At 45.0% G+C, this 14,740-nt stretch overlaps 2 protein-coding genes across 2 annotated transcripts; both read left to right on the top strand.

Annotated features, from left to right (window-relative positions):
• The first annotated feature begins 5,035 nt into the window (after positions 1–5,035).
• LOC136530497 (uncharacterized) lies at positions 5,036–5,521 on the top strand. Its single transcript, XM_066523228.1, has one exon. It carries the CDS (start codon positions 5,036–5,038, stop codon positions 5,519–5,521), a length of 486 nt encoding a protein of 161 aa, XP_066379325.1.
• Positions 5,522–6,961: 1,440 nt separating this feature from the next.
• Positions 6,962–14,734, top strand: LOC136530496 (importin subunit alpha-2-like). Its single transcript, XM_066523227.1, has 7 exons — positions 6,962–7,126; positions 8,155–8,377; positions 8,872–9,025; positions 9,177–9,279; positions 9,416–9,600; positions 13,759–13,838; positions 14,357–14,734. The coding sequence occupies exons 1-7, from the start codon at positions 7,045–7,047 to the stop codon at positions 14,574–14,576; spliced, it is 1,047 nt and encodes a 348-aa protein (XP_066379324.1). The 5' UTR covers positions 6,962–7,044; the 3' UTR covers positions 14,577–14,734.
• Positions 14,735–14,740: the final 6 nt, after the last annotated feature.

Below are 14,740 nucleotides of genomic sequence, written 5' to 3' on the forward strand. Positions count from 1 at the left end.
AGTCATACGTCATGTCCTCATCGTCGAAGGACTCGATGTTGGCGTAGTCAGCTTCGGTCCACTATAGCCTGAGCCTGCACCTTGTCGAACGCTGGTACCAAGCTTGGTACCGCCTGAACTCATGGTTTGTGTGCGGCTCGTTGTTGTCGTTCAGGTTGTCGTGCATCTCCTCCCATTCCTCAATGTAGGACTGGTGGTGCCTCTCTCAGTCAAAAATCTTCTTGTTTCTCTGACGATCCAACCTACACGTATGTCATCGTTACATTAATCCACGTACGTGGCACCATATTATAAGAAATGGACCATCATCATGAGACATTTGAAATATCAAAACACTTACTTGTGTAAGTCAATGCCAGTCGAGAACAGAGGCATAGGCCAAAGCTGTCTCGCTCCAAATTGGCGTGCAACCCTATCTGGCAGGTGGTACTCGATAGCATAGAAGCAGATTAGAGGACACCTCATCCTATAGAAGTAGTCGTCGGCCCCACATACGTTGCTTAGCTGAAAAGGAAGTGCGTCCTCTCCACCATACGGCTCCCACTCCACCTGCATCATGTTCAAATAAGATGTTAGATGGTATACTAATCCTTTTAATAGCAACATGGAAAATAAAATTTACTTACACTAGACGCCGTCAACGAATCTAGCTCGTTCGTGTACTGAATGTACGCTCGGTCTATCCTCATGTGCGAAACCCTGACCTGGTCCCAAAGGTACGCCCACGTCAGCTGGCGACTTGGAGGCTGACCTTGGAACCACTCACGACGAAACAGTACCTCTGGATGACCAACTGGAAAACGAGCCTACATCCACAGCTGTAATAGGTACACGCATCCACCAAGTGACGAGTTCACCGTAGACCGACGACACCCCTCGCACAGCTGCCGGTATAGAAAACATAATACTGCAGAGCCCCAGCTATACTGACCCACCTAGTCCCAGTTACTGAGGCAGTGGATCCACATCCAGGACGCATTATCACCCGTCGCGTTGGGAAAGAGAACACAAGCAAAAAGGTGTAGGATCCACGCCCGGCAGTAGTACCCAACCGTCTCCACATATGCCTTCTCGGGGCACTGTGCGAACTCTGTATGTAGCCATGAGATGGGAACTCCAGAAGTACGAGCCCCTTGCTCGCCAAGCTCATGCCCAAGGAAGGCCTCCACTCATGCTCTCCATCCCTCTAACCTACACTGCCCGGTAACTAGGTTCCCATGAATCCTTAGGCCTAGCATCTTCTGACAGTCCTAAAGCGAGACTGTTATCTCCCCGAAAGATAGGTGGAAGCTGTGAGTCTCCGGCCGCCACCTATATTTAAGACCAAGCAAGATTACTTGTCAAAAAGTCAATCGCATGAACAAATGACCATGAATGGAGGCAATGATTCACTTTAATACCTGTCTACCAACACAGTTATCATCGCTGAGTTGAACTTGGGCAACCCACGATGAACCTGAAAGGAGATGACATCCAGACCAGCTCTTTGTAGGAAAGGAGTGTACCTATCATCGTACCGAATGTCTAAGAACCCACTGTGGGTCCTAGAACGAAGGTGCGGAAGGTCCTGCATCGAATATAACATAGTCACATGTTACTTCACGAACACATGTATGAATAAAACTTATAGATTATTACCTGCCCCAGCGCAATGAGACGTCCTCGGTGGGTCTCCTCGTACGTCGGGTCGAGCAGGTGGAATTGCTCCATCCTATAAAAAAGTGAATGAATTAGAATTGCAATGTACAATGAAACATGAACTTATAAATGTATAGGTAATTGACACAAATACAAGCATAAATTGAGACATGCATAATTAAATATATGATACGACAAATATAAAATAATACTATAAACCAATAGTCATACCTCACTAATCTGCCAATGGCAACTTTGTGAGTTGTAGCCAAGTCTACCGCACTTGCCGCACTCGTGCTGCTCGGGATCAGTAACAAATGGAGTTCCTCTCCCACGCCTAGTTCTTCCGGGTATCTGATCTATAACCATCCTATGCCTCGTCCTTTGTCTTGATCCACGCTTGTTCCAACGGTAAGCTGGATCCGTAATATACTTTGGCCCATCATATGGAGGCCACTCTCCAGGGTCCCGGAAAGGCACGAAGAGAGGGCTCCATGTGTTCACAAGCGTGTTGACACTGAACTCATGAGGTATCCTCCTCTCGATATTATAGTTGCGATGCCTAGCTGCTGCCACCAAATGCGAACATACAAAGTGGTATTGCCTTGGTTTACCACAAGTGCACTTGAAATCTTGGAGGACAACCACATGTATTCTCGACTCTCGGACCTCACCGTCGAACATTGTGCCGCCCCTATGCTCGACCTAATAAGTCCCTATGGTGTGGTCAAAGCATGCAACCTCATGTGTGCCAGCCCTTTCTCTTGCCTTCTCTAGGTGTGCCTTTGGTTTCGAAGCTCATATCTCTCCATCACTCCTCAACTGCAATGCATGGGCGTGTCTATCGTTGAACCAGGCAACAAGCTTATAGAAGGTGAATTAAACAATTGCATTCATAGGCATACCACATATCCCCAATAGCAACTTATTGAATGACTCTGCCATGTTGTTGCACTGAAACTCGTACCTCCAGCCACCGTCGTCATGAGCTCTCGTCCATTTCTCCAAATCCCTCATCAAACCTATGAGCCATTGTCTACCTTTTGCATTTGATGCGGTTCTGACCTGCTCCAACTTTTCCCTAAAGTACTTGTCCTCAAGCTATCGAGCAGCCTCCTACAACAGATCAAAGTTTTTCTTGACACCGTCCTTCTGTAGTAGATTCTCGGCAAGGTGTCGAGTACACCAACGATGGTGCAAATGTGCATACCCCTCTAACTGCTCTCGCACGACATTAAGTATGCCCTAATGCCTATCAGATATAACGCCAACCTCCCTGCCAAGGCCAATCACATGTATCCGGACTAGCCTCAAGAACCATCCCCAACTGTCATTGTTCTCCTTCTCAACCAAAGCAAATGCCAAAGGAACCAACTTGTTGTTTGTGTCACAGGATATGGCCATAAGAAGTGTGCCCTGGTATTTGTCAATCAAGAACGTACCATTAATGGAGAAGACGGGACGACAGTGCCTAAAGGCCTCGATACACTGAGGAAAGCACCAGAAGGCACGGAAAAATATCTGCCTCCCATCCTTCCATGCATTAGGTTTTGGGATGTACTCATAATGCATGCATGGATTCACCACTTTGATTGCATTGAAAAGAACTGGCAGCTGCTCATACCCATCCTCCCAGTCCCCATATATTATCTTCCACGCTCGCTGCTTAGCCCTCCATGCTTTACCATAAGTTATCACATATCCTCCATACAACGTCTCAACGGTCCTGATAATTGTTCTCACCTTCATGTTGGGTTCTCCCTGCAAAATTCTCATCAACCGCTTGGCAATGATGGTAGATGTCAACTGCCAATGCCTCAGTGTCAGCTCATGGTCAGCACAATTGTGTGGCCCAACTACTTTTGTGATCTTCTATTTTTCGATCACCTGTTGCTTCCTTGCACAAATCCTCCATGGGCAGCGTTTCTTGTCACACACAACTGTGTAACGGCGCTCCACATATGAATGCAATACCCTGTAAGGCCTCTTTTGTATCACTGCAAAAGCCTGCAACCACCTCTTCAAAGCAGGGAGGTCATTGAACACCCCCCTCCTCAATTACCATGTTAGGACCGGCCTCAGGAGCTTCTAGAAGCTCATCATCACGTCCTTCTGCAAACGCCAGATCAGAATGAGCAAGATCACTAAACTCATGAACTCTAGGATCATGGCGGTCGAGAAAGATACGCCTCATCATCTCAACATCACTCTCCGTTAGCTCTCCAACAGGACGATCATCATCAGAATCAAGAGCCCTAGCCATCTCATATGGCCCCGAATCATTCATAATTTCAACATTATTGGAGCCACGAAATCCATCTGAAAAGTGCACTTGCGCAGCAACATGGGGCACATCGATATTCTCAGAAATGTCTCCTACAACGTCATTACAGAAATAAGAAAAGAATAAAAGAAATAGATGTAAGGAACGGGATAAGCTCCTAAAAACCATGCGGTTAAGACACTTACTCGGATGATTCTGTGTCAAAGGGATCTTATAAGGAGGATCTGCCACGAAAACATGAGTATGACAACCATCTCCAAATAACGCATTGGGGGCAGATTGAGCATCAGGAACCGTAGGCGCAATCTGCACATGTAGGTAAGGTTCTGGAACGGGAGGGTCGATGTGTGCCGGATGATCCATTGCTGAGGTAAACCCATGAGGGATTGGATCAACTAACACCCGACGAATAATCACGTCCAAACATTGCAGCTGGCTCTTCATAGCCGATCTCACATAGTTGTCCTACTGATCCGCACAACCAATTGAGATCATTCGCCTGAAGATGTTCGGAGGACAACCTAGGTGCAGTACACCATCAACTGCAATGTCATCATCTCCAAAGCAATGCAGCTCCTCTCAAGCCCTTGCAACCATATCACTAAATGAAGGCCTATCATTAAATAGCACAGGCACACTTTGCATGTCAAGAAACTCAACATATCCATAACGATCACTTTCAACCGTGCCTCCATGATATATGGTCACTAGGTTGTCCATCTATTTTAAAACGTAACGAAACACATATCCTTTAGTCCAAATTAGACGATAGATAGTACCTAACAAGTACTTTCTAACTACAAACCAAGTAATCATGATAATAATTACGTATATATTTATAGTGTACTCACTAAATAGCAAGATCATATGTAGTTAACTACAAATATAATTACATATCTAAGTAGCTATCTAACTATATTTATTTATCAATATATCTATGTTTCTATTTATCTACATATATATCTAACTAAATCAACTAACTAAGTTATCACAGTATAACTAGTAAATAACATACACCAACTCAATAGGTACATTGCATATTCATATTTTTTACCTTTTCGGGTCGACGGACGATGGACGTAGGTCTAGGCGAATATCCGGGCCTACGGTGGCATGGCCAACGACAGAGGTGGCGTGCGGCGGTCGCGGGGTGGCCGGCGCTCCGCGCTGCGAGACCGGCTCGACGACCACGGGAGGCGGGGCGAGGCGAGGGCGGCGGTGGACGTCAGCAAGGCGGGGCGAGGCCGGCGGTGGAGGGGGCAAGGCGGGGCGAGGCCGAGGCCGCCGATGGAGACAAAGGCGAGAACGGCGGTGGAGGGCGTGGCGGCTCGGCGCTGCAGCCAACCAATGGGCAACAGCGCGAGGGCACGGCGGCGCGGTGCGGGCTCGGGTGAGGGAGCGAAGGCAGTGGCGTGGTGCGGGCTCAGCCACCGGAGCAGCAGCGGCTCGGGCAGGCGGAGCTGCAGCGGCGTGGGCGGGCGGGCGCGGGCAGGCGCGGGCTCGGCGCGGGCGGGCGTGCGCGGGCGCACGCGGCGCGGCGGGCGCGGCACGGTGCGGGCGGGCGCGGGGCGCGGCGGTGGAGCAGCGACGGCTGGCTAGGGCGCGGAGATGGGAAAGAAGATGGTAGATATTTAGGCCGAGCTCGGCGCCATTCAGACTGGCGCCGAGCTCGGCGCCAAGATCTACGGCGCCGAGCTCGGCGCTAGAGTGGCTGGCGCCGAGCCCCTGGCAGGCCTTTTGCCCTGTGCCCAGGACCTCGGCGTCCAGTCACCGTAGCGCCGAGCTCGGCGCCACTCACTCTGGCGCCGAAGCCAAGGGTCCATTTCTAGAATTGTTTTCGCCAGGGGTCTATTTGAGAGAAACTTTTAAAAAAAGGATCAAATAGTAAAAAATTCGGGTCTGACGCCCTCTGCCTCTACTGGCTCTGTGGGCGGCTGGGCGCTGCTGCTGTGAGCTGGCGATCTGCTGCCGCGCTGCTTGCCGCTGCTGCCTTGGCCCTTGGCTAGTGCACGCGCTGCTGCGGCTTCTCGACTGAGTTGGAAGCAAGCAAACATCAGTACGTGCGCCTCTCTCCCTTGCATGCACGTTGTGCATTGCTTTTTCCTCTCTTTTTTTGTGTTTATTTCTTTGTGAGCATTGCAGCTGATTTGGTTCCATTATTTTTTTTCATGAACTTTGCTTGATCTAGTAGATATTCAACATGTCTTCAAAGCCTTGTTTGAGGTGTTGATCTTCCTGATCGTCCCGTCGCCTTTGTCCAAGTCGCGATTAAAATCTATTTGTATTTAACAAGCATAAACCTTAATTAAAATCTATAACTAAGCTATACATGATCCAATGAGTATAAAATTTTTACTATAGTTTAAGGATACAATAATTAGTCTATCATAAAAATTTCACCACAATTGGAACATAGAAACTACAACTATGAATTATTCCATTTAATTATATAAAAGCATAGATCTAAAGCTACATCAAAAACTTTGTACTAAAGCATACCATATTATATATTCATTATGTAGATCTACTCACGTGGAGTCCAACAAAATTAGATTTTCTATTTTATGAATTTTTCGGTGATTTACTATGATTTTTCAAAGATTTAGCCGAAATAAATAAAAAGAAAAAGATAAAACCGTCTTCAAAACTGCTTATAACAGGGCCAGAGAGGTAAGATGAACGGTTTTAAAAGTTGAGGGAGGTGTTTTGCTTAGTTTTGGAGTTCAGGGAGGAAAAGTGAACTTTCGCTAAAGTTGAGGGAGTAAATGTGGACTTTTTCCATTATTTATTTATCTATTTGCTTTTACAAAAAAGAACGAATATATGAAAATAAAAAAAATCTCCACCCATGTTTGTCCCCATCTGGGCTACCACGGCAACGCCGGAGGCCCAAATAGGCCTAGAATGTGTTTTTTTATAGCGGGCCTAGAATGTGTTTTTTTATAGAAGGACTAGAATGTGTTTTTTTGTTAGCGGGCCTAGACTGTGTTGACCCACAACAGCAAAGGCAGCATTCCCGTTTCCGTCCCGTTTGCTTACATCACAAAGCAGCCGAGAACCAGAGACAGAAGAAGAAAAACTCCAGCCGCCGAGCTCAGCCGCCGCGACCGGGACCGGGGAAGATGGCCGACGGCAGCGCCTCCGCCTCGCTGCCCTCTGTTTCTCTGCACCACCAGTACCACCGCGACGCCATCAAGTCCTCAGGTGCACCCTCGCGCTTCCCTCCTGTCTCCTCCCGCCGGCGTTGCTTTGTCATCGCTTCGAACACTAGGCGCGCGCGGGCCGCGGCCGTGGCAGAAGCCCTAACCTATCTGAATCACCCTGAGCTCGCGTTGCGGTTCTGTTGCTCTCGGAACGAGGAGCGGTGAGCGCGCTAAGTGCTCTACTGGCTTCTGCTATTGCCTTATTTGGGAAGAACTTCGCCTACGCCAGGGTTCGATTACTGTTTTGCTCGAGCAGTTGAGCTGATTAGAATTGGGACTCATCTTATCAGCAGGGTTAAGTGGCAAGGAACTTGGTTTGAGGGGTTATTCTGTAGTGAACGAAACCTGGCGAATTGGCATGACAAACAATTTACAATTTGACATGTGTGGCCGAAAATTAAACAGTGGCTACTGCTACCTCCTGTAGGCACGGTTCGCCTAAACGGCCGTTTAGCCCGTTTACACACCGTTTAAACGCTACACGGTGGTACACTGTTTCCATTTAATCGGTTGTTTTGACCATTTAAACGACTGTTTTGCCCGTTTAAACTCCTGTTTTGCCCGAATAATGGGCTAAATGGCAGGTGACCGACTGTTTACCGTTTAGCGTTTAGGATAACACTGCCTGTAGGTAGCTGCTAAATCCCTTGTGAAGCATTATAGAGTCGTGTTACTTTTATTAGGGCGATTTATTACTTAAAGTTCCAATTGCAGTGTCATGTTCACCACCACTAATATTGCTATTCAATTTTATATTTATGATTATAGCTGCATAAATTATGCAAGTAATGAATCTAGGGTAGTACATTAACCTTAGACTGTTTGATGTTGGTGTTGAGCAGTAGAATGGAATTATATATATGTTAACTCTGTTGCATCCTAAATTAATCACGCGACAAAAAAAAACTTATTACAACATTGCATGAAAAAAAAACATATATCATGGTGCATCCTACTGGTGGATCTTGTTGCTAGTCTGCAGTAAGTATAGCCTCTAAGGCCTTTAGTTGGTTGTATGTCTGGTTGCAGTGCGCAATACAGCTGCTAATCGGAGGAGGGAGCAGGCTCTTGCGATAGGGAAGGAAAGAAGGGAAGCTTTGATGCGTGCAAAGCGAGTATGTCGAGCTCCTCTTTCCGGCAGTGATGAGGCTGCAGCAGAAGACGGTGACATGGTTATTGACGAGGGGAAAGCAGATCTTGAGGCTAGAACGACTCAGGCTGTTGAGGAACTGAAATCTGCTTTGTCAAGCCAGTAGGTGCCTTCCATAAAAAAGATTTCCATTTATGTTAATATAAGCCCTAATTCTTGGTGTACTCTTTAATAGCCTGAATATATCATACTGCTCTCCCTTTTCTCAACCAAATGAAAGCCATCACCTTGAATTATTCCTAGTCTTGGTTTTGAGGTCTCTTCCTGTATTGCATCTACAGGAGGTCAAAATAGTTTGGTTATGATGCGTTGACAGAATAGTTTTGATAATCTCTTGAACATCTCATTTCATATGTAAAACCCTATGTGGTCATTGATATGATTTACAGACATGAACGCAATTGCACAGTAGTTTATTTGTGATCCTGCTTCTGTTTACTTGTTTTTGATATTTTTCGCCTTGGAAATTACGCATCAGCTAGCTGTAAGGGCTAAACTTAATTCAAGCACTCTCAAATTTAACTACTAGAATAGAATATGAAGCGCATATTAAAAGAACTCCGGTTTTGAATTATATGTTTTACGGTTACTCTTAGGGGAAAAGGGGCACAGAAGAGGAAGACAGAGCTGCTTCGTGCTTTAAGACGTTTGTTGTCCCAGTCTGAAGTACCTCCAGTTGATGCAGCAATTAAAGCTGGAGCAGTGCCTCTGTTAGTGCAGTATCTGTCGTTTGGATCATCAGATGAACAAGTTGAGCACACTCTACTTATTGTTCCATAGCCCTAACAGTACAATTAAACTGAGTAAAGTTTGTATGTGTTGATCATTCGCATGGTAATTGTATCGCTATACTCAATTGATCTTTTCTCTTATCAAGATTCTTCGTGCTTTTTAATTGCAGTTGCTAGAGGCAGCTTGGTGCCTTACAAACATAGCGGCAGGGGAACCTGAGGAAACTAAATCCTTACTTCCTGCTCTACCATTGCTCATTGCTCACCTTGGTGGTTAGTTTTCTCTTATTTGTTGGTCAAATGTAATAGGGTCCATTTCCATTCCCATTTGTCTCTAGAATACACAATTCTCAATAATGACTACTGGGTTGACCTCCTATAAAAGTTTTAATCTCCCTATGTCTGTTAGAGAAGAGCTCCACACTTGTCGCGGAACAATGTGCATGGGCCATCGGTAATGTTGCTGGTGAAGGAGCAGAGCTGAGAAGCACATTACTTGCCCAAGGTGCTTTGTGGCCTCTTGCCCGTTTAATGCTGTCAAATAAGGGTTCTACAGCAAGAACTGCTGCATGGGCATTGTCAAATCTCATCAAGGTTGTATTGATTAAGTCCCTCTCTTGCTTGTTATGTCACAGTTGTCTCTTTACCAAGAGCATTTTATAGAAGGAATTAAAATTAAGCATAAGCTATTAAGCTTAAACTTGAACTAAGATAAATTATTTCCAAGATGGTACTACTGTAATGGTTTCCTCCCTCCATCACGTTCAGTTTTCCTAAGTTAAACCATCCAAAGTTTCACCAAGTTTGTTGAAAAGAACATGAATATTTACAATATGAAAGAGGTAATTTGTGAAAATACATTTCATAATAATGTATCTAATTATCTAATGGAGCTCATTTGATATTGTAAATATTCTTAAACTTGGTTAAACTTAGGATGGTTTGAAACAACAACAATAACAACAACAACAACAAAGCCTTTAAGTCCCAAATAAGTTGGGGTAGGCTAGAGTTGAAACCCAACAGAAGCAATCAAGATTCAGGCACGTGAATAGCTGTCTTCCAAGCACTCCTATCTAATGCTAAGTCTTTGGGTATATTCCATTCTTTTAAGTCTCCTTTTATTGCCTCTACCCAAGTCAACTTCGGTCTTCCTCTGCCTCTCTTAACGTTACTATCCTGACTTAGGATTTCACTACGCACCGGTGCATCTGAAGGTCTCCGTTGCACATGTCCAAACCATCTCAACCGGTGTTGGATAAGCTTTTCTTCAATTGGCGCTACCCCTAATCTCTCACGTATATCATCGTTCCGAACTCGATCCCTTCTTGTATGACCGCAAATCCAACGCAACATACGCATTTCCGCGACACTTAGCTGTTGAATATGTCGCCTTTTCGTAGGCCAACATTCTGCACCATATAACATAGCAGGTCTAATCGCCGTCCTATAAAACTTGCCTTTTAGCTTCTGTGGTACCCTTTTGTCACATAGGACACCAGACGCTTGCCGCCACTTCATCCACTCGGCTTTGATTCTATGGCTAACATCTTCATCAATATCCCCGTCCCTCTGTAGCATTGATCCCAAATATCGAAAGGTATCATTCTTAGGCACTATTTGACCTTTCAAACTAACATCTTCCTCCTCCCGAGTAGTAGTGCCGAAGTCACATCTCATATACTCAGTTTTAGTTCTACTAAATCTAAAACCTTTGGACTCCAAAGTCGCCCGCCATAACTCCTAGTTTCTGATTCACTCCTGTCCGGCTTTCATCGACTAGCACTACATCGTCCTGCGAAAAGCATACACCAAGGGATAGTCCCCTTGTATGTCCCTTGTGACCTCATCCATCACTAAAGCAAACAAATAAGGGCTCAAAGCTGACCCTTGATGTAGTCCTATCCTTATCGGGAAGTCATCCGTGTCTCCATCACTTGTTCGAACTGTAGTCACAACATTGCTGTACATGTCCTTAATGAGCCCAACGTACTTCGTTGGGACTTTATAGTTTGTCCAAAGCCCACCACATAACATTCCTTGGTATTTTATCATAAGCCTTCTCCAAGTCAATAAAAACCATGTGTATGTCCTTCTTCTTCTCCCTATACCGCTTCATAACTTGTCTTATTAAGAAAATGGCTTCCATGGTTGACCTTCTGGGCATGAAACCAAATTGGTTCATAGAGACCCGCGTTATTGCTCTCAAGCGATGCTCGATAACTCTCTCCCCTAGCTTCATAGTATGGCTCATCAACTTAATTCCCCGGTAATTTGTACAACTTTGAATATCCCCTTTATTCTTGTAGATCGGTACCAATATACTTCTCCTCCACTCATCAGGCATCTTGTTCGATTGAAAAATATGGTTGAACAGCTTGGTTAACCATACTACAGCTATGTCCCCGAGGCATCTCCACACCTCGATTGGGATACCATCCGGTCCCATCGTCCTTACCTCCTTTCAGCCTTTTCAACGTCTCTCTAACCTCAGATTCTTGGATTCTCCGCACAAAGCGCCTATTGGTGTCATTCAAAAGAGTCATCTAAGTGAAAGGTTGTGTCCATATTCTCACCATTGAACAATTTGTCAAAATACTCTTGCCATCGATGTCGGATCTCATCCTCCTTTACCAAGAGATGCTCCCTTTCATCCTTAATGCACTTAACTTGGTTGAAGTCCCGTGTCTTTCTCTCACGAACCCTAGCCATCCTATAAATGTCCTTCTCTCATTCCTTCGTACTCAAATGTTGGTAAAGATCCTCGTATGCTCTACCCTTTGCCACACTTACAGCTCGCTTTGCAGTCTTCTTTGTCACCTTATACTTCTCTATGTTGTCTACACTCCTGTCATGGTACAAGCGTTTATAACATTCTTTCTTCTCCTTAATAGCCCTTTGGACTTCCTCGTTCCACCACCAAGTATCTTTAGCCTCGTGTCCTCTTCCTTTGGTTACTCCACACACCTCTGAGGCTACCTTCCGAATGTTGGTTGCCATCTTGTCCCACATATTGTTTATGTCGTCTTCTTCCTTCCAAGAGTCCTCTTTGATAACCCTTTCCCTAAATACCTCTGACGTCTCCCCTTTCAGTTTCCACCACTTTGTTCTTTCAATCTTAGCTTGTTTATCCCTACGGGCACGCACCTGAAAACGAAAATCTGCCACCAAAAGCTTATGTTGAGAAACAACACACTCCCCTGGTATCACCTTGCAATCCAAGCATGCTCGTTTGTCCTTTCTTCTTGCGAGGACAAAGTCAATCTGGCTACAGTGTTGTCCGCTACTGAAGGTCACTAGATGAGATTCTCTCTTTCTAAAGAAAGTGTTGGCTATCATCAGGTCAAAAGCTACCGCGAAGTCCAGAACTTCCTCCCCCTCCTGATTCCTACTACCATACCCAAAACCTCCATGAACTGCCTCGAAACCTGCGCTTATAGTACCTACATGCCCATTAAGATCTCCTCCTATAAAAAGCTTCTCACTACTAGGTATAGTTCTAACCAGGCCATCTAAGTCTTTCCAGAACTGTCTCTTAGCACTCTCATTGAGGCCTACTTGGGGGGCATACGCACTAATTACGTTCAATACCATATCACCAACGACAAGCTTGACTAAGATAATCCTATCTCCTTGCCTTCTCACTCCCACCACACCATTCTTAAGGCTCTTATCAATCAAAACTCCTACTCTATTTCTATTCGCGACTGTCCCTGTATACCAAAGCTTGAAACCTGTATTGTCCACCTCCTTCGTCTTCTGACCCTTCCATTTAGTCTCTTGAACGCATAATATATTTACACGCCTCCTAGTCGCGGTATCAACTAATTCTCTTAACTTACCTGTAAGTGACCCTACATTCCAACTACCTAAACGGATCCTAGTTGGTTCGACTAGCTTCCTTACCCTTCGCACCCGTCGACTTTGATGCGAAGACCCTTGCTCATTTTTCACTACGCCCGGGCGCCGATGTAGCGCGCCACTAAGGAAGCGACGACCCGATCCTTGGTTACTTGACACCATGCCCAGATCACGACACGGCGCGTCACGGGGGTGACGACCCGGCCCTTGCCCATTTAACACCATACCCGGGTTCCGATATGGCGCGTCGCTAAGAGGGTTACGCCCCAACGATTTTCTTTCGGGTTTCATCTCCATTTAAGTGGCTAAGTTTTTATATTGGCTCGCCACGCCTAACACAACCCTCCTCCTTTATCAGGGCTTGGGACCTGCTATGCTGGGACACCAAAGGCTTGAAAATCCACTATATTTCAGGGAGGGGAGTAGTTCACAAGTCATATCCATATCTACCCTTAACATAAGTTCAAGCCATATCTGTGTTGGGAAGTTTAGACTTCCCGAAACTTAAAAAATATATTTTAAAACCTTATATGCTAAATTGCTCCAACAGTGGGATGCCGGGATCCCAATTCCTGATTTTAACTGCCTGGCTATCAAACTTTCGCAGGATTCTAGAATTCAAATGATGGCCTGTTTTGGTGATTTTAGATGCCAATTTAAAATATTTCAAGAAACAGTGCTATTTTAAGGTTGAGTCAACACACAAGTAGAGAATCCATACAAAAACAAACAACTGGGAACCCAGCTGGTTACTGAAATCCTTGTGCGCTCTTGGATTGTCCAGAATCTGGAAAATGACACCCTGCCGATGGAGTTAATTGGTGTTTCTACATATGCTTGTAACTACATACCAAGCTTCATTTGCTGAAACATTTGTTTCTCTTATCCCAGGGGCCTGATTCCAAGGCTGCGAATGAGCTTATTGGCATCGATGGTGTACTGAATGCAATCACACGGAACTTGGAAAAAGCGTATGTGCCACCTTATTGACATCTTTTTATTTTGCATCATTACTTCTGTGTACACTTCTTGACTTTTGAGAACTCAAGTAGAGATATGGTTGTTCTGACTTCTGATGCTAGTTTCTTGCTTGCTACAAAAAATACTAGTTATCTGTCCCTTGTTCTTACAGTCCCATGAAATACATTCTTTTTAGCTTAATTAGGGATAATCTCAGTTCTTTTTTGTTGGGGTATTTAGATTCGCTGGCATGCGACCTGTATCTTCACTCCATGGCGGATCTTAGAAACATATGCTGGGAGGGGTTATAGTCACATGCCCAATCTCCTGACCTTTCCTCAGTATGCACCCATGCTGTGTTGTATATATCGGCTGCTTTGTGCAATCTTCTCTATGCAGTCTTATGTTTGGTCTGTTTCAAAAATATCTAAGTTCTGCATGTTTACATCATCAACTAACTAAATCTATCAAATCCCCATGCTTGCTTCGCTCATTACTGCTGCTGATGAGTTGTTTTTGGACTCTTCAGGGATGAAGAGCTTGCAACTGAAGTGGCATGGGTAGTGGTCTATCTTTCAGCACTTTCAGAAAAAGCTACCAGCCTAATAGTAAGAAGTTCTGTGCCACAGTTGCTGATCGGGCGGCTTCTAGCATCTGAAAACTTGCAGTTGCTCATTCCGGTATCATCTTCGTTTTCTCCATCGCAATTTTTAACTTGTGCCTATTCTCAGTTTCAGATTTTTCCCTAAAATGAAACACCTATTATTTGGACACCTTTTATCGTTGACTGTTGCACAGGAAACTATTCTATATTCTAACTTGGCATTTGTTTGTCACGATATTTTGGTATGAAGGTGCTAATAATGATTTCCAGACAATAGGGATTTGCCGTTAATGTACATTGTATAAATTG

The sequence above is a fragment of the Miscanthus floridulus genome, unplaced genomic scaffold, assembly GCF_019320115.1.
Source record: "Miscanthus floridulus cultivar M001 unplaced genomic scaffold, ASM1932011v1 fs_147_3_4, whole genome shotgun sequence".
Lineage (NCBI taxonomy): Eukaryota > Viridiplantae > Streptophyta > Magnoliopsida > Poales > Poaceae > Miscanthus > Miscanthus floridulus.

What these genes read in the sequence shown, in the direction of transcription:
- LOC136530497 (XM_066523228.1), top strand. Translation starts at nt 5,036, where the DNA reads ATGGCCAACGACAGAGGTGGCGTGCGGCGGTCGCGGGGTGGCCGGCGC.
- LOC136530496 (XM_066523227.1), top strand. Translation starts at nt 7,045, where the DNA reads ATGGCCGACGGCAGCGCCTCCGCCTCGCTGCCCTCTGTTTCTCTGCAC. An exon ending in CGACGCCATCAAGTCCTCAG is followed by an intron (nt 7,127 to 8,154) that starts GTGCACCCTCGC and finishes GTCTGGTTGCAG; the next exon opens with TGCGCAATACAGCTGCTAAT. An exon ending in ACACGGAACTTGGAAAAAGC is followed by an intron (nt 13,839 to 14,356) that starts GTATGTGCCACC and finishes TGGACTCTTCAG; the next exon opens with GGATGAAGAGCTTGCAACTG.